The sequence below is a fragment of the Anopheles ziemanni genome, chromosome 2 (genome assembly GCF_943734765.1).
Source record: "Anopheles ziemanni chromosome 2, idAnoZiCoDA_A2_x.2, whole genome shotgun sequence".
In the NCBI taxonomy this organism is placed as follows: Eukaryota; Metazoa; Arthropoda; class Insecta; order Diptera; family Culicidae; genus Anopheles; species Anopheles ziemanni.
The window spans coordinates 5356840-5375112 of record NC_080705.1 but is presented as its reverse complement, the minus strand read 5'-3'; the positions used below and the strand labels follow the sequence as shown (position 1 = coordinate 5375112).

The 18273-nt window shown below is 44.7% G+C and overlaps 1 protein-coding gene across 1 annotated transcript in view; it reads right to left on the bottom strand.

Moving 5' to 3' along the window:
• Positions 1-17373, bottom strand: part of LOC131281087 (discoidin domain-containing receptor tyrosine kinase B) — a 107227-nt gene extending 89854 nt beyond the window's left edge. Inside the window, exon 1 of the mRNA XM_058310340.1 lies at positions 17259-17373. Within this exon, the coding sequence (XP_058166323.1) occupies positions 17259-17373 (115 nt within the window). The remainder of the gene's footprint in view (positions 1-17258) is intronic.
• Positions 17374-18273: the final 900 nt, after the last annotated feature.

Here is an 18273-nt window from a genome sequence, read left to right as displayed (position 1 = left end):
TGTTCTCCGGGCCGAAATCTGATACGATTACGCTGGACTACAAAAGACGGCAACATGAAACTGCACGCTCACCCGAGGGCCGGGCGCGTGTGCTGCGGAAAATTGCGGTCAAATTTATTATTAATATTTTTTCCTATCTCCCCGAGCCAAGTAATAGCTCAAACTAGCGCAATCGGTCCCGGGGAAGGAGGTCCTGCCCCCGATGAGGGCGGTTTAGGTTGGTTTCCTGTTCCTGTGCGGCAAACCCGACTGAAACTGAGCGAGATGAAGTCGCTCCTGTTCGCTTGATTACTTCGGTTTCGGTGTCGCTTCGGAGTCTATATAGTTTTCTGGGTCAATTTGTTCTCCCAACCCGAGATGTGCTCCGTTCGGCACAGGAAATTAATCGGATGTAGTGCAATATTGGTTCCGTAACCGAGTGCCAAATGGACCGAAAATAGGCGGCAGATTTCGGTCCATCCACGGTATTGTTTTTTTTTGCCCGCCGCAATGAGGCCGGATATTTGTGGGGAGGGTTTCTTCGATACGCCCAGGATATGAGAAAAAGTCCTGCAACCGTGGTCGGAAAAATCTCGGCAAGGAAAAGTTTTGCGCCAGCAAGAACCACCTACCTCGTTTGAGGAAGATTTCATAATCTTTTGTTCTAGCTCTTGATCAGCAGTAAACAATCTTGACGTTATTTGTTTGGATTTGTCCCATGACTTCAGATGCACTAAAGTGCATTCTCGGAGGCGAACCTGGTCCAAAGCCGTTTGCTTTTGGCTTCTCGTTACCACAAAGAGCCAAACATCAAAGCCAACTATATTTACTTTACAGGGACATCATCATCATCATCAAAGTGCATCTCGCCTGCATTTCCTCGCTCACTGTCCAAACACGCTTCAAAAAATACTTCATCGCCAGAAACGAGATTACTGAAGCCTTCAGGAAATCACCTTCGCCCGTTTTCCGCCCGTCAGTGGATAAACTCATTTCACCGGAAGAGCTTCTGAGCTGCGGGCGTCGTTTGGGAAGCATTTCGCGAGCACCGCCGTATCAGCAGATTATGCGTTTCCCTTTGTTTTCATGAACTTTTCGGTGAGTCAGTCAGCCACCATAGCGTAGCGTTCATTTGCACAAAGGGGGTTTTCAGGAAAGGTTGGATGGAAGGGAAGGTCTCTTCGCTCAAATTCCACCCGAAAACTCTCGGGCTCGGGTGTAACAAACTTCACGAAAAAACGAGATTATTTTGCTTCCAGCGATGGGCGGAAATTTACCTCACTGTTTTACCGGGCAAAAGGGCGCAAGGTTTTTCCTTGTTTTTCGCCAAGGAAAAATACCCCAACCGATAGCTGCTAGCGAACAGGTGAATGATGAAACTTTCGGGCAAAAAGTGGTTTAATGTTACCGATTGTGTTACGAAGCAGGAATTGATTTCTTCCAACCAAAAGTTTTCGGCTTCTTGGAGCACAAACTCGTGAGGGGGGAACCTAACTCGCGAGATTAGGGGAAAATGCAATAATTATGCAAATCACTTTTTACACACTTACTTCGGGAGAGAAAGATTTGGCAGAAGATTCCGTTTCATTGCCCGAAACGAGCGGAATTGTTATGCTAAAAGTTTGATTGATTTACACTATCAATCTTACCAAAGGCCGCCCCGACCGAGGGGATGAAAGTTATGATCTTATTTAGGTAGCCAGTCATAAACCGGGTACGTTCGCCTTTGCCAATCTCTAGCGGAACATTATCCTAGGAATGGTATATTATCTTGAACCCCCCTTTCTTAGCCGGGATGATCGTGAGAAACATCAACAGAACCGAAACTGTTTCTTCTTGGTCGGGTCGGTTCCAATCGTGAGGGAGGCAGAAGATTGAACTTTATGGCTGGCAATGAAAACAATTGACTTTCCATGGCGGGAAAAATGGGCGCGGTAAAATACCAGAAACCTTTTCCTGGCGACTGACGCCACCCCCGGGGGGTATGGCGTTTTTTCGCCCCCCTCCTCCCCTGAAACGACCGAAACAGGATCGGTTAAAAGGCAACGGATAAACATAAGCGTATTATGAAACCGCAATTTGCATACATAATTGCTCCCGCACTAATTTGCATAACCATCAACGATGGCGATGGGGAGAAAAACCTACCTAGAAGGATGGTAGAAAAAATATGTCAGAGCGACGGAGGATCACTTGTTGTGAGGTTTTTATTTTTCCTTCGCTATACTGTTCATTTTGCTTGCCAAAGAAGCGTGAAAGCATTATGCTTATGCTTGCGCAGGCGAGAAGTTAAACGAAACGGCTTAAAAAAAAGCCGGCCGCAACCGAGCGGAACAAAGCAGACACACACACACACATACACATACAGAGGCAGGCGGATGGAATTAAAAAATAACAAAACAGCGGGGCGTGCCGATGATTAAAATTATGATGCTGATGATGATGAGCCTCGTCAACGTTGGCGTCTTTGCTAATTTAAGAACTTTCGAACAACACCACCGTTTCCCGGCAAGCATTCTTAAGCTTTTCCTCGGTTAGGGCTGGAAGAAGACATGTGGGAAAATAGCATTAAACGATTCATTTTGCCAAAATATCTAAAACGCCCTGATACTATAAACTAACATCAGTACAAATCATTACTCTAAAATAAGTTTAAAAATACAACTGTAACGGGTTCAGTTTTGTTGTCGAAGTAAACCCTTAAGGAGTTAAAACTTAACTTAAATGCCACTTGCTAAAAACACGAGTCGATTGACTGCTTTCCACCACAAAGTTCATGCTGATTAGTGTTCGCATGGTCATAAACGTCCGCTTATGAATGTAATCGCTAATTAGTTTAAAATTTATGCTACCACCGAACGTTTCTTCCGATCCTCCGAGCGGGCCCCAAAATGTTGCTTGCCAGAAAATGCAAATCGTTCATAGTTTTTCTTCCAACCCCTGCCCAAGTTCGAACGCTAAAACGTGAGGGCAAGATGTTCTTTCCTCCTTTTTGTGGTGGTGGCGTTTTTTCATCGCATCTTTCCAATTAGCGAGCAAAGTCACCAGTCGATGCTGATGGAAAGCAAAGGGTGAAAATCTTCGCCCCGAAAATGCGGGTCAATGGGACAATCATTAGCGAATCAACAGAACGAACGAACGAACGAACGAACCGTCGGCAACGTCCGCTCGATGGGCGATACATTTCGTGGTTCAATTAAAGCGTGACCCATGGAGCACGCGAGATTTCTCCAAAAAAAAAACCCGAAATGAAAACAGACCACAAACTGAAGGTTAGATCGTCCGTTCTATTTCAAGATTATTTTAAATTCGATTCCCGCAAATCTTCACCATTCGATCGACTACGTTGAGGTTGAGCTCTCGTTTTTTTCTTCCTTTCAGTCTCTCTGCTCGAAAACCAGTGACCTTCGAATAATGTGGAGGTGTAGAATCGAATTCAATCCTAAACGTGTCTGTTCTCGCTTCGCGCTGATGCTGTTTTTAACCGTCTTAAACCTAAACAAACAAGAAACCGACCCGAGGCCGGTGGAGCATAAAACCAATTTCGCCCGCCAGCCGTTGCTTTTTACACGCCCATTAAACCAGCCGTAACGTTTATTAAATTACGTTCAATCGATTTCTTTATCGACGATGGTTTATCATTCACTGGGCGCGATTTTTGCACTCGTTTTCGTCCGTCTAGTCGATTCTCGTTGGCCACGTCGATTCCGGGTGGGTCGATAAATTGTCTGCACCTCGTTTTTTTCTCCTTTTCTTCGGGATGCATACACTGACACTGCACTACATTTAATTCCCACTTTTGGAGCGTTTATTCTGCGTACATTCGCATATTCACTTTCGAAAGATGATGTATAGTTATTGCATTTTCGTGCACCCGATGTGAGAAAAAAAGGGTTTAGATAATGCGATCCGATATCGAGTAATGGCTTCCGACATCGGCCGTCCATCGTTGGCGGACGCGAGCGCATAAGACGGTCGCACACTTCTCCGGAGCGCACTTGAAACTACAATCTTTCAACCGTCCTGTGTCGCTCTTGATTTGCCTAGCCCTCACTGTTTGCCCGGGTCTTTAAAGCGTTTGTGAATTTTGTCGCAATCTTAAGACGGACATCCTTTCGCCCGGCGGGAAAATGGGGGGTGGGGTGGGCGAACTTTTATTGAACGGGGTGATTTATTATGCTTCCACAAACATGAATTATAAAATGGGACGGAGTGAAGGGAAAACGGGGCCAACAAAGCAGCACCACCAGCAAGCCCAAACTGTGAATGAACTATCCCGGCTATCGCCACCACAGCCCGGAAGTCCCGGCGACGTCCATGACGCCCGGAAAATGGCTGGCTGGCTGGCTGACTCGAGTGCAACGGGCCAAACTTACTTCCTCGACGGATAACTCTTCCCGAGTGCGCTCGTCGTTCTATGGGGTTTTTCCCGTACCACAGGAAGGGGTGGGGGGCGGAAAAGTTGGACACAGTCTCTCCGGGGAGAAGTTCATTTTTGAAAGCTGTTTGGTTCGAATTTTTCTTTTTCTTCTGCTTCTTGCCGGCGAGTCTCGGGAGTCTCGGAGTGGACGTGGAGTTTGTAACGAAATTGAAGTAAGTTGCAGTTGCAGTTTATTGTACCAGTGGTGTCGAAAACTGCATCGTTTACTGCACCCCGGGTGTGGATCGAAGGGTTGTTCGGGAAACACGAAAAGAAACTCTAAGACGATCGAAATTAATGTAGAGCTTCCCATAAATTCTAAATTGGATTTCGCTATCCGGGGAAGTGTTTGCTGTGGTTATGAATATTCACTTTAAAAAGAACTATATTTCACCAGTGGGATTGGATAAACAACACGTAAAATCCATTCAAAAGCAATGGTTCATAAAAAAAAACAAACGCATTATCATAGAAAGGATAAATAAATCCCGCAGGCAATAGCAGAAGAAGCAGCGAAATACGTCCTCTTCCCAACTCCTTCAAGAAACAATTTTACAAAGAAGGGGTTCGTACGTCCATTTGTCCTGTGTTTTTCTTGCGAAAAGCGAAGCCAGGAAGATGTTTCTTGCTAAAGAAAGGATGTTTGAAGCACCAAAACACTAACTGCCGCTGGTGGAAAACCTCCGCAACGAAACCGTAGGCTCATAGAACCCGTCAATCGATCGTATCGGGTAGCTTCATGCCACCGTCATCGTCCCCATCAATCACTGGCAAAATATCTTGCCCGCAGGGATGGTATACTTTTGGATTGAAAAATCGAATATCGACCGCCGTCGCTTCCGTTCGGGAAGGAGGGAAAGGCGTAACAATTCACCTGCAAGAGGGAAAATTTCCCGGAGGCGTTTACATGCTGCCTAGGTACCCGGTTTTGGCGAGGGAAAACTGGTAGAGACGTTATTTCGTGAAACAACCCATCGAAAACCATTCTTAAAGCACCCTAGCTTTATTTATACGCATAGCGTTTTGAATGTCAGCACATATAGGAACATTCTAAATATCTATTGTAACCATTTGTTAGTACATAGTGAAATTCGTTGTGTGTTGCGGAATGTTTTCGTTGCCATGAAACGAAGGAACGTTACATTTATCTCACTTTAGTCGTCTAGAGTTTTCATATTTCATATTTCATTCATCGACAGACATTTCAATCTTTCAGATTGGTTTAACATTGTACGCTTAACAATTATTATGGTTGTTTGCATTTCAGTTAGGCCCCCTATGGCAACGTTCGTCATCATTATACCACGATGCATAGAAGCAAACACACGAAGGTACATCACCCCGCAGGCCGATCATATTATTTTGTTACATGAATACATTTTTGCACAACGCCACCCCTCGCCTTGGCTCATCCTCTACGAAAAATACCTGGATTGCATATTTTTACCAACCTGGAAAAGGTATTTCTCCTCGAGAATCCACCAAACGAGAAGGAGAGCACGCCAGGTATTTTTATATTATTACAAAACCCACACCTTCCGCTCGGTAAGTTTAGGCAATTAAAAAAAAAAAGAATTTCTCCACAAAAAAGTACGAAGAAGGATAACGAGGTTTTGGTTATTGTTGGTCGGAAGATTTTCGGTGAGTTAAAATTTTTGAAAGAATTTTAATATTGCCTTTGCGTTGTTTGTCTTGTTTCTTTGGCTCATTTCACGCACCTTAAATTCCTGCCGAAGGGAATGTGGGTGGGATGCAAACAAAAGGGTTGAAGTTCTTTGCATTTTTAACCATCCTTTGAAATCCTTTGGAGTTGTTTTTGCTTCTCCAGTGGTTTTAAAGGTGGAACAACACGAATGGAATTAATCCGAGCGTGCACATGAAGAATGTTTGAGTGAGCAGACGCAAGGTTAGAACAATATTATTTAGCAAAAATTTGAATCCCAAATACCGACCGACAACTGATTTCATCCTACCAACAACAAATGAGTGTGTGCAAAATTTGCGACTTAAAATGCAGCAGATGCAGCGTCTATCTCGCGGGAATTTTGCGAAAGGGTTTTGCACAAACTGCAGGGCCCATTAATAATATTGCTGCATCCGCATCATGTATCAGCGGGTATGTGTGCGTGTTTTACTAACTGGCCCAATTTTACCTGATGTAGCCGAAAGCCCCCACTGGACTAAGGCGGGCCAAAAAAGCGGGCCCATTGCATTCATCCTTGAGCGAATGTCATCGACGACGGTGCGGTGCACAAACTGGGTCAGCGAGCATTGTTTTAATGATTCACAGGCTGCAGCAATATGCAAATGTTGCACGGGGGAGTGTTTCGCGCGGCCGCTGCTTTCGTCAACTTTGCCGGCACATTTTCAAATTCGCCCGGGAAAAAGGGATTCCGAGGACGGAATGGGACGAATTTTCGGCTGGCCCAGTCATGCCGCGGTGGCAGCGCGAAAGGTCAGCTCGTGACATAAAATATTGATTTTCGCCTGACAGACTCCGGGGTCTCCGAGTCCCACGGGAGGAAGCGGGTGGTGATGGCTGACGCCAAGGCTCGTTGACGAACACCGAAGGACACCATCGAGGGAGACGACTGGGAAAAGGGTTTAAATGTCACTGGAGTAGTAGCACTGGAGTGCATTGTAGGCGCCAACGAAAGTCGGGGTTTACTTGCAGTAGAACCGACCAGAAAAGCGACCGCTTGCCGATGCATCGATAACATCGGCGAGCTGTCACGATTTTCACGCGACGATGGCGCATAGGTGAAACATGATTTTCTGTTTTTCTTTGTGTTTGGAAGTAGGCGTACAATTGCGAAAATTGTTGCACTCTCATGTTCACATCTCCAAAAGGAGTGAAAAGTTGATTCAAAACTTCATTACTCAATTTACTGGACAATGATAGCGTGAGGATTAAGATATTATTCGAACCGATAAAATTTCCGTTTGGTAAATTGGAATAAAATTTCGAAGCCGCAGCTGGGAAAGCTATTCAAAAGGTAGTAAATATGGTTTTTAATGGAACATTTACATAATAAAACCCAGTGTAGAATGGTCGAGTAGATAGTAAAACCACAAGTTTGTTGGCAAACCACTCCTGAAGAAATTTATTTACGCACACTAAACATCGATTGCTCAGAAACAATGCATGCTCGGTTCATTGATGGGAAAACGTGCATTGTTATGTTATGTAGCTCCAAATTGTTCTCGAGCGTAAACTTCTCAAGTAATAAATTTAACTCTACAGTACACTCTCAAAGCCATCGCTCGGTATTGCGTCCCTTCTCCAATATGGCGAATTTAGGTGAAAATTTCGCTTTGGACGCGATGGAAAACTGGAAAAGGTACAGCGGGTGGGCAATAAAAATATAATAAACGTGCACAAATTTTACCTCCTGAACCCTCCCGTCAAGTTCGCTCTACCCGACCTGGGTCGATGCCCTTGGACTCATTTAAATTCATCTCGCATCGATGAGTAAAAAGCATTTTCATCATGCTCCGCATTTCCCCACCCCGCCATAGCACACCTTTCGTGTCCTCGGGCGCAACGGGAAATTGATTTTCCCATGGTTTAAGACAAGGTTGCGGCAACCGTGAGCAAACGGTGAAAACAAAATCACCAAGAAAATTTTCTTTCATATCGACTCGAAAGATCGATCTACTCTCTCAAGACTGGAGGAGAAAAAGAGCCGGTACTCGGAAAACCCTGAACCCTTTTTCCATCGCGGGCCGTACGTGCGTGACTGTGGGCAAAAGATGATATTTAGAATATGCTTTGACGAAAGGTTGTCGTTGTGGTGGGGGGCGTAGACATAGCAAAAAAAAAAATGGGAAGCAAAGATGAAAAATAAACATACCAATTTAAACGAAGCAACTTTGCGAGATTAATAAAAACAAAATACCAAAAGGTGAAAAGGTAGAGCTAACTCCTAGAAAGCCAAAATAAAACAAAATATTGATCCTGACCGCCAAGGAAAAGCTAGGAAAAGCCATCGTTTGTTTTTTTTGCGACCGACCTGTGATGAAAACTGCCGCCCGAGGAAAACACAGTAATCGATACCACAAACATCAAATTGAATCAACCGAAGGCGGTGAAGAAGAGGAGATCCAAGAACCACAAAAACACTCCCCATAAAACCTACGAACTCCAAAACCACCCTCACTCCCGCACATTTCCATCCCCCCGGCAATGATGGTCGGGGGGGGTTGGTTTGAACAAACCGTTTTTTTTCTCGTGCCCATTTCCGTTCCTTCGCCTTCGGAATCGATTGCGTCCGCACGTGGAATGCCGCTCGGGAATCGGGAAATTGAAATAAATGATTCATATTAGATGACACTTGACCGGTCTCAAACATAATTCAAGGGTTCGGTACCAGCCGTGTGGTAGAGGTGAGTCGAGGATATGGTTCTTCTTAGCCTCTACTTCTTCTTCCACCTTTTTTGTGACCGATTTCACACCGTCTTTCCAGTCGATCGGATGTTTCATTCTTTCACCTCCGTATCGGGCATGAAGAATGGGCTTCCATTACAGCCATTTTTCTTCGTGGTTTCTCACTCGCTCGGTAAAGGTTGATCCTATTTTTATACCGGTGGAATTCCTTTATTCCCATTTGTCAATTACGTGATTTATTGGACGCCATTGGAAGTTAAAAGGCAAGGAAAACGGGGATACGATGTATTGGGAAGTGAATGCTCGAATGTGGTGTACACTTACATTCCAAAAGAAACGTCATGGTTTTACGATTGTAGCACACAAAATACAAAAATGTTTCTAATCGAACTGCGGGAAATATTGTCCCAGTACTTGTTTATTGTTAGCAAAAAACAAGAAAACAAATCTGACTGCACTTTTCCCACGATAAGAACCGAAACCACCAACCCGTTCGGTCCGTAATTCAGCTCAAAATTAATTCAATTTCAGAAGTGCAGTTGTAAAACTTCGGTGCCTTCTGTTGACTTTGCTAGCTGCAATATTTTGCCTCCAAACGATCCCTTTTTGCATTTATAACAACCGGGCAGGGCAGATTCTCACGAACCACCGAAGACGACGCAAAGGCAAATGGAACGTAAGGCCAATAAAACCACAGCGACGACGTTCTCAACCGTGCCGGAATTTATCTCACGACCATTCAGAAAACCTCGCGGACGGATCGGCTTCGATTGCAAATTTCATTACATTTATGATGTATTTTGATGGCAGCTCGATATAAAAAAAGAAGTTGCGACCTGGTGAGAAAACTCATCGAATGCCGAAAGGGATGGGGGGTGTATTCTTGTTTGGTCTCTCGTGAGGAAGGGCGGCTGAGATATTAAGCGGCCTTTGCGGTGGAAGCAAAATGAAATGGGAAGGAATCGAGCACTAACAATAATAAAAGTGCCAACCAAATCTGTGGTGGAGGGAAGGAAGACAAAATGGATGAAACCAACAACTTCCACCAAACGGTTTCCACCGAACGACCAAACGTTCGCAGGAATTTGAGTAGCCGCGGATTTACGAGCCCGATACGTGGTTGCATCTGTCTCATTAAGTTGGCAATTTATTGCCCCCAAAGCCGTTGGCCCGGGATCGACGAATCGACGAAGCCCAAAGGAAGAATACGGCCGGCCGTCGGTTATCTCGCCCAGGGAATCAACCCGAACGCCCGACGGAGCCCACAAAATTGCGTTGATGGACCGGACTCCGGACTGTGGGAAGGAGTATTGCACCACGCCGTGGGTTGGCGAGGGGTTTGCGGTCCGGGAACGCGAAGTCTTCCAGGCGCTGACAAACTAACCTCACCGAGGCGAAAACCAACGGGAGGATGGTGGTTATGATCCTTTTTTTATTTTGGGATCTCCCTATATTTCGGGGCCGAACCGATTATGCTTCGGTTAACCATCGCGTGTGCACCGTGCCCTTATTCCGTGCCCTTTTTCCCGGCTTTCCAGAACAGAACGTAGGCTCGGGAGTAATATAATAAGGTAAAAGATTCACAAAATGTAATCAACCGCAAGGATGCGCCGACCCTTCGGCGAAAAAAGGTATCGAGAGCGTGCCGGCGACCCGATACTAATCCGAACGTCGCTGTAGAAAGAGGGCTGGATGTGGCCGATCCCTTAAAAAACCCGCCTTGCCGTCGGTTCGGAAATTAAAAATGAAATTATAACAAGCTCCCAAGGGGCAATCAACGACATGAGGTCGGAACAGTGACCGTCCCGGAACGGTGCGAAATCGACCAATCGACCACAAAATGTGGTTTCGCGCGAATTTGAACCAAAAAAAAAAATGTAATCAAAGATTTCATCAAACATGCAAGAAGATGTGGAAGGAAAACAAATGGCTTTTATTGGAAAAGCTCAACAAGGGAAGCGCACGAGAAGTTGCATCTTTTTATCCAACCTCGAACAACATTCCTGGTTGAGTTTGAAATTTGAATCGAAAGATTCCAAATCAATAAATTTAAAAAAGATTGCTTATTTCATACTCTTCTTATAACTCTTCTGAAACTCTACAGTATGTCCCATAAAAAAATGCGAAAATCGGTACCTTAGATTCAAATAATTTTTTTCAAACAAAATAATCAAACAAATTGTAATTTAAGGAAGGGAATCGTTTTTTAAGCTTTAAATGATTACATTAATAATTTGGTATACCATTTTTCTTGATCGCCTCCTCCATACGGGGACAAAATCGAGAGCATATCTTCTCAATGTATGAATCAGTTTTCGAGATCCACGCCTTGGCAATTGTAGCTGTCAGGGATCCAACGATGGTGCTAGAACGTTCACAGGCTTTAACCTGAGCATGTGCCCATGTTGTTTAATCCAAAGGATTCAAGTCCGGACTGGTGGGAGGTCAAATGTAATAGCCCAAAATTCCATGTTTTTATTCAGCCATAGTTGAGTCCTTTTTGAAGTACGTCACGGGGCTCCAACCTATTGGAAAATGATGTGTTTTTGTGCTCCAAAGTTTGCTTTTATCCATGGCAGAACGTGGTCCTACAAAATGTTCAAATTAACCTCGGTATTAAATTTTAATTCAGCTTTGATGAATGCTGATGGCATTTTAAAGCTATTGGGCGAAATGGTCTCAAAATCTATGACTCCGGCCGAATGTTTGGTTGTAAACTTGATTTTCAGGGTCTCTGGAACATCCTCAATCTTCTTGGGAGTTATAAACCTGTCTGTACGTGTGTTAGACACGGGATCGACGATGGACATTTTTTCATCAGAGAATACGACGACGGTATTCTTTTGTTTTGATGTTGACACCAAACGTGTCGAGAACTCCAGCCGTAGTTGTTTGATTCGGTCTGTTACAAGGTGACGCTTTACTCTGACTCTGGACGAACATTTCAAGTCATGTTTGATCAACCGATGCATGGTAGATTTTGAAATATCGGCTTCCTTAGCCGATTTCCTAATCGATCTGCTACGATTTTGTCTCACTCAACCCCTCATTGATCTGATGCCCTTTGGCGTGCGAGTGGACCGTGAATGGCCACTTCCTGGCATCATGGGATGTGGTCCATCAAGGAGTGATCGTTGGATACGGTAAACAGTAGCCAGGTGGCATCCCGCGATCGATACAATTTGTTTTACGGGCATTTGGGCGAGCAGTAAACTAATCACAATGTATTAACGTACATTTTTCTCAACTTTATTACTCGAGAATCACTTCTTTGGTTACATCTTCTCATAGTATACTACCAGATGATTACACACACACATGACCACCGTAAAAATAACGTTTAAAGTTACCCAAAAATAAGCATTGAAAATTTTCGCATTTTTTTATGGGACATACTGTAGATATCGATAAAGATATCAATTTGGATTGTGAATGCTTTCGATGAGGTGTTGGAACCCGATACATACAAATTTAAATAGGAATCGGGAGGACCACACCCTTCTAATAAATAACATTTTTTTTCACAGTACCATGCCTTTTGCATAAGCCTCTCAAAGAAGTCAATGAAAATTTAAATTTTATTGTATGCTATTTTTCAGCAAACACTCGTTTTGTGCGAATTTCTTTAACTCCGTTTTGTTCCATCACAAATTCGGGTAATGTTACATGATGGAATAATAAATTCAGCAAAGTGTTCCAAATTTCAATTACCAGACAGCATAAAGTTTAAACCATACGGAAAGCGATTTTCACATCGGAACCGAGATGAAAACGAATGGTCCACCAAATTGGCACGTTCCCGGTCAAGCATTGGACGGAGGTAAATTGACTTCATTGATCATTTTAAAACGTTAATTGTAGGATCGTTGGCTTGATATACCACTCTTTAGCGCAACTTCACGGTGTGGCTTTTGTGAGAAATGGAACCGAGCGAGGCTGAACCAGAGGATACCATTTTCGTGGATCGGGAGGGAGATGATTAACTCGCAAATATTTCGCATCTTAGAAACCATAAAGAAAATTACAGACCTCTGCATCAACATGGGCACATGCACACACATACACGGGCGCAACTGGAGAATGATTAATGGTTCCCAATTTTCCCAAAGTTCAGCAGCATCTGTTGTAAATTATTCATTCGCCTTCTGTGGCGGAAAGTTATGTCCAGTCCAGTGAGTCGTTTTCAGAAAAGATTTTCGCTTTTGAACCTTGACTTGAATGATTTTTAACCCAAAGTTGGGGTGGTAAAATTTAAAAATACTTAAAAGATCTAATATTCTTATATCACAAAAAAATATACTTTTAACTCATGAAGTTGCACAGGAACTTCTACCTAATTAGGTTCCATTCAAATGAAAGTGAAACATAAAGCGCATACGCAATCCAGTCGTAGCCAAACACAACAATAGCAAACCTTGCCGGAGTTTAATGCAAAACTTAGAATGGATAGTGTATGTGCAACTTTACGACCAATTTGTGGCTTTACAAGTTGAGCAAATTGGTTTGGCGAGGGCAGGGGGCCATCGTTCCCTCTCTCAGTCTTGACTCTTGCTTAAACGCCTGACAGCGGAAGTATTGCAAACGAACTGACGACCGACGCGAAGCTCTTCGTCCGGCTCTCAAACTCTTCGGGGTCGAAAGTCAAAGTTATCTCCTTAAGCCTCACACAAAACTGGGTAAAAACTGCCCCGGGAACTTTATTTGCATATTTTAACGACCGCAAATAGTGTGTGGGTGTGTTTGTTTGAACGTTTGTGCATCTTTTTCTGCAAGTTGGTCGTAATTCTCTCTTGCCCGTTCCATATGTGTTCGGTTTAGAATGAGAAGTTGTGATTTCTGGCGGACATTTTCGGGAAGGAGCGTCGGGGGGTGGAATATGTTCCGACGCCCTTCCATCTATCTATCAGGGGGACCAAGGGTCCGTTGTGTCAGTGTACAAATGTTGTGTTGAAATTGAAATTATGCTCCTCACTGCCATCTCCTCCCGGTTGTAGTCAGCCCAACAGGTCATCGGGATCTGATGTTTGTCGAATGGGAGTACCAAAACGAACCAGAGTGAAGCCTCCGTTCCCGGAACTGCTCCCGGGACGCTACATTACAGACTGTGCAGCCACATTTCTCCAGCATAAAACCCTACTACTCCCCGGGAACTGAACTGATTCATGACAAAAATTTAAAACGAAATGAAAAGTGATAACTTTTACTCTCCGGCCTCCTCGGTGTTCGGCACGGGACGGCGTGACTGTTTGCACTTCGGTGCCTCGGGCGGCATGGGAGCACTATGTCCGTAGAACATATTTCCGATGTATTTCCCCCAAGCCCACTCGCACACAACCTCCTTTCCACTGGAGGGTTCCAATGCCTGGCCGCATTCCGTCGGCCGGTGCGAAAAGTGAGAAGAGCAACATTGTCTGGAGATCGTTAAATGAAGATGTTTGCAGCCGGTCCATCCCGGTTTGGAGCATAGACAGTCCCTCCCTCCCACTCCTCCCCCCCTTCCATCCCGTTCTTCGTGCAATTAGTAATAGGAAATATGAGACGAGTTCTCCGAAACGGAAGCATAAGGCTTACAATGCAGAAACGAGATTGTGCCTGCGAGAGAAACGACGAGTCGGAGACCAGCGGTGAAAATATGAGTGCCCGTACCGGCAGCCCAGATGGAAAATGGAAAAAGCCCCCCACCGGTGGGCCGCTGGCGGTGTGGAAAGTTAAACGGAAAACTTTGTGTAAATAAATAAAATCAATACCAGACCCGTGGACTCTCGCCGAGCGCCCAAAACGTGCCTGAGTCTGTTTCACTACCCCCTTCCCCCTCGCAACCACCGGCTTTCCAACCACCCCCACTCGCACCGGCGATGAACGATGATTGGTTGCAAAAACTTGTCCGTTCGGTATCCTTTCGGCCAGAGGTTTTCCACCGTACCGTTGTACTGTGGGAGGATGCTTTTTCGCCGTATGCAAAAAAAGATAGGACAGTAAGTATCTCGCATTTTCACCCCGCCTCCCGCAGTTCTGGACGATTTCTTCTCATTCACCAGCAGGAATAATGACTCGAAATGAACCCATCGTTTACCGTTCCTTTCCAACCACCGACACTGCGCCAGCAAATCTGGCCAGATATGAAACTCCGGAAAAGTCCATCCAGCTCTAGTGCACAAGGTTTCGTTTGGGATTTAATCGATTTTTGAATTTGAAGTGTTCAAACCCCAAATCGGTTGCGAATTTTCTCAACCATCTGGCCCAAAGTTTGGTGGTTGGAGTTCAGGAGAAGAGTCTCAATCATTCCCATAAATTTCAAGCTACCCTTGGCGTGCACTAAAATTACCGACGTTTAAGAAAAGGAATTATGAAAAGGAGCATTTGGAATTTTGGCGAGCAGAAACGATCTTCATAGATACCACAAACGTAAAGCCATGAGCCATTTTCAAACGCACTCAACGCGGATCTGGATGGAATGGATAGGCTTTAGCTTAGAGCCTGTGCACTAAATAACTGCATTAAAAAGCTGCTGCACTCCAACAAGAACTGCATTTTGGAATAGATTGGACTAGAATCACGCTGCAGAATGTATCTGCATTGGGAAAAAACAACGCTTACAACCACAACATTCCAACCGTCTAGGGTGAAGTATTCGAAATGTAGAGCGTTGAATAGATAAAGTTTAGTCAATGGACTTGCGCCGCTAGGTGCGGATAGAGCAGGTTTGGTTCCTCATTACGACAGGCAAAGTCTATACGGCCAGGGAATGGGTGGAAGTATGTTGGGCAGCGGCAAAACCCAACGGTGGTGGTGGTAAATTACAAATTCCGAACCATAAAATTTGCTTCCTAAATTTCTCGCAAATGTGCACACCGACCTACACTCACACACACGCACCCACGCTGAATGAGAGTGACATTGTGCCGGTTCAGGAATGTGCAGCTTGTGCAGCTTCTTTGAACCATCATCATCATCATGCAAGGTGGGTTGCATTTCATGTGCATTTTCGCACCCACCCCCCACTTTGAGGGGGCGGTTTTCGGGTGCACATCAAAGCGTGTGGCGTGAACCCTACCCGGAAAAGCACGATGGCGTTGTGAGGTGAGTGGAACATGCCACACACGAGGGGCTGCGGTCCATAGAAGCTCATTTTCGCTGACGGGAAATTTTCACCTTGGTTTCACAAACGCGCGCGCGCGGTCGGATGTAAATCGATTGGAGGAAACCGACCTACCCTTCTCCCCCGCATTCCAGTGGCGACGGGAACCCTTTCCCCCCCGAGCTGCAACCAGGGTCTGGTAAAGTTTGCAATGAGCTTGGTTTTGAAATAATTGTGCATGTCTTTTGCAATAATGAGGTGATCGGGTGGTTCCCGGCGAGAAGTTTGGTCGGAAATTTGCAATCAATTGAAATGCTTGAGGTTTCCGCCTGAAAGGACGTGTGACCTGCATCAATGCAATTTACAAGCACGAGCTTTCGGTGTGCATGATTACTTCTCATTTCCTGAGGTAAGGAATAATTTATGTAACTGTTACAGGTTAATAGCTGAGGATCAAACGATACCAAGAAAGCCGGTTTGATACAAGAATTTATAACTTCGTGCTAAACATATAAAAGTTCTAAGAAAAATTAAGGAGTTACTTCGTAAACATATAGTGCTTTGACACGTCAAAGTTCATTCCAACATGTTTTGACTACAGAACACACATATGCACGCTTCTTCCTAGTAACGTATCATGTTACATATAACCTTTTTTTCAGTCCCTCCTTTCAACAGAACCGTTTTCCAATTAAAGCGCCAAAGCAGGAACTCAACCGAACGGTCCAGTTCGTACCAGCGACACCTAAAGCTCTGCCCGACACCACCGGGAGCTTCATTTCATAGTTCGTTACCGACACCGATTGTTGATGATGCCTATTTCGCTGATTGATAAGGTTGTTTGACTAAATTATTATTCACTTGTCGCAACGCCATCCACAGCCGATCCGCCGTGTGGCGCCCCATAAAAAATCGACTCGCGCGCCAGAGAGCTTCGCCAGCATCTCGCAACCTATCCGGGCACCGTGAGTTCGGAGTTCTCTTTGCATTTTTTAAGCTCCGTTTTTTGCTCGTTAAATGCCATCGCGGGATTTCATGAGATCTGATGTCAACAGATCCAATCATCTGCCGCCAGAACGGGGAGGTTTTTCACTCCGACACCGGTTCGATTCCGCGAACGCGTCAGATGCCCCGGCGCAATGATAAACGCGGCCGATTATTACCTCCGGCTTAATGAATCTCCGACACACCAGCTCGTTCTACCCTTCATGGCAGCAGAAGGGCGAAGATTGGCCGGGAGTAAATTTCATCAGCGCGACACAAACATCGGGTTGCTCGAATGGCAGTTTCTTGCCGGAACCCCCTTTACCCGGGTGGTCGGTGTTTGCGAAACTAATGGTAAATCAATCGAGCTCTGGAGGGAGCGCACAGACGCACCAGAGGCGCACACTTACCTAGATCGAGCGTCTCGACGTCCAGGAACACCTGCAGGAACAGCAGCACCAGCACGAACCGTATCCACCACGTGCTAACGTTCACCAGCACTTCCGGCGAGCGGATGACGGCCATATTGGCATTCAAATGTCGACCGGTACACCGCGTGAGTAAAATGGGGGAAAAACTGAATAACGGCTCCGCTCCGTAACGGCTATCGTTGAGTCGGAGTCGAATGGATATTCCTCTATATCGCTCGGCTTCACTCTGCCACTATCGGATTCACTCGTTTCTGCAAGCGAGCAAATCGATGTGTGCACTTACACCTCCATGAAGACACACCTTCATACACACGCGCACACGCACTTTCGGGAACGGGACAGGACACGCGACGCGACTGGGGTGCAATCAGTAGCAATCACTTTCGTGTAGCCATATCCTTTTTGGATGGACGATGGTGGACTCGTTCGTGGAAACGTTTTAACTGGTCGAATCTGTAAAAAAATGGAAATAAGTTGTTAGATAAGTTTTATGTGATCTACTTTACGTTCAAATAAACAACATGCTACTAACGGATGCATTTATACTAGTGTTGTGCTTAATTAATCTTTTCGCGAGATTCATTCATATGAATCTTTCACCTAAGATTCATTCAGATGGATTCATGAATCTTTGCGTATTCGTATCTTCAAAGTTTAATGAATCTTTCAAAACCTTAATGAATCTTCATGAATCTTTAGAAACCTTAATGAATCATTATGAATCTTTCATGGCTCTGTCATGAATCTCCTCGATTCTTTCATAGGGGTGAATAATGCGACCAAAGAAAAAGGGGTTCATCAGTTGATGTGTTTTCAGGATTAATGACTCTCGACGAAAGATTCATGAATCCCTTATAACGCAGAGATTCATTCAGATTCATGAATCTGAATCTGATTTACACAACTCTAATTTATACTAAATCCATGAGTGCTATGATCGTTGCAAAAATTCTTAATAATGATCACCTAATATTATAATTGCTCGAATAGTTAA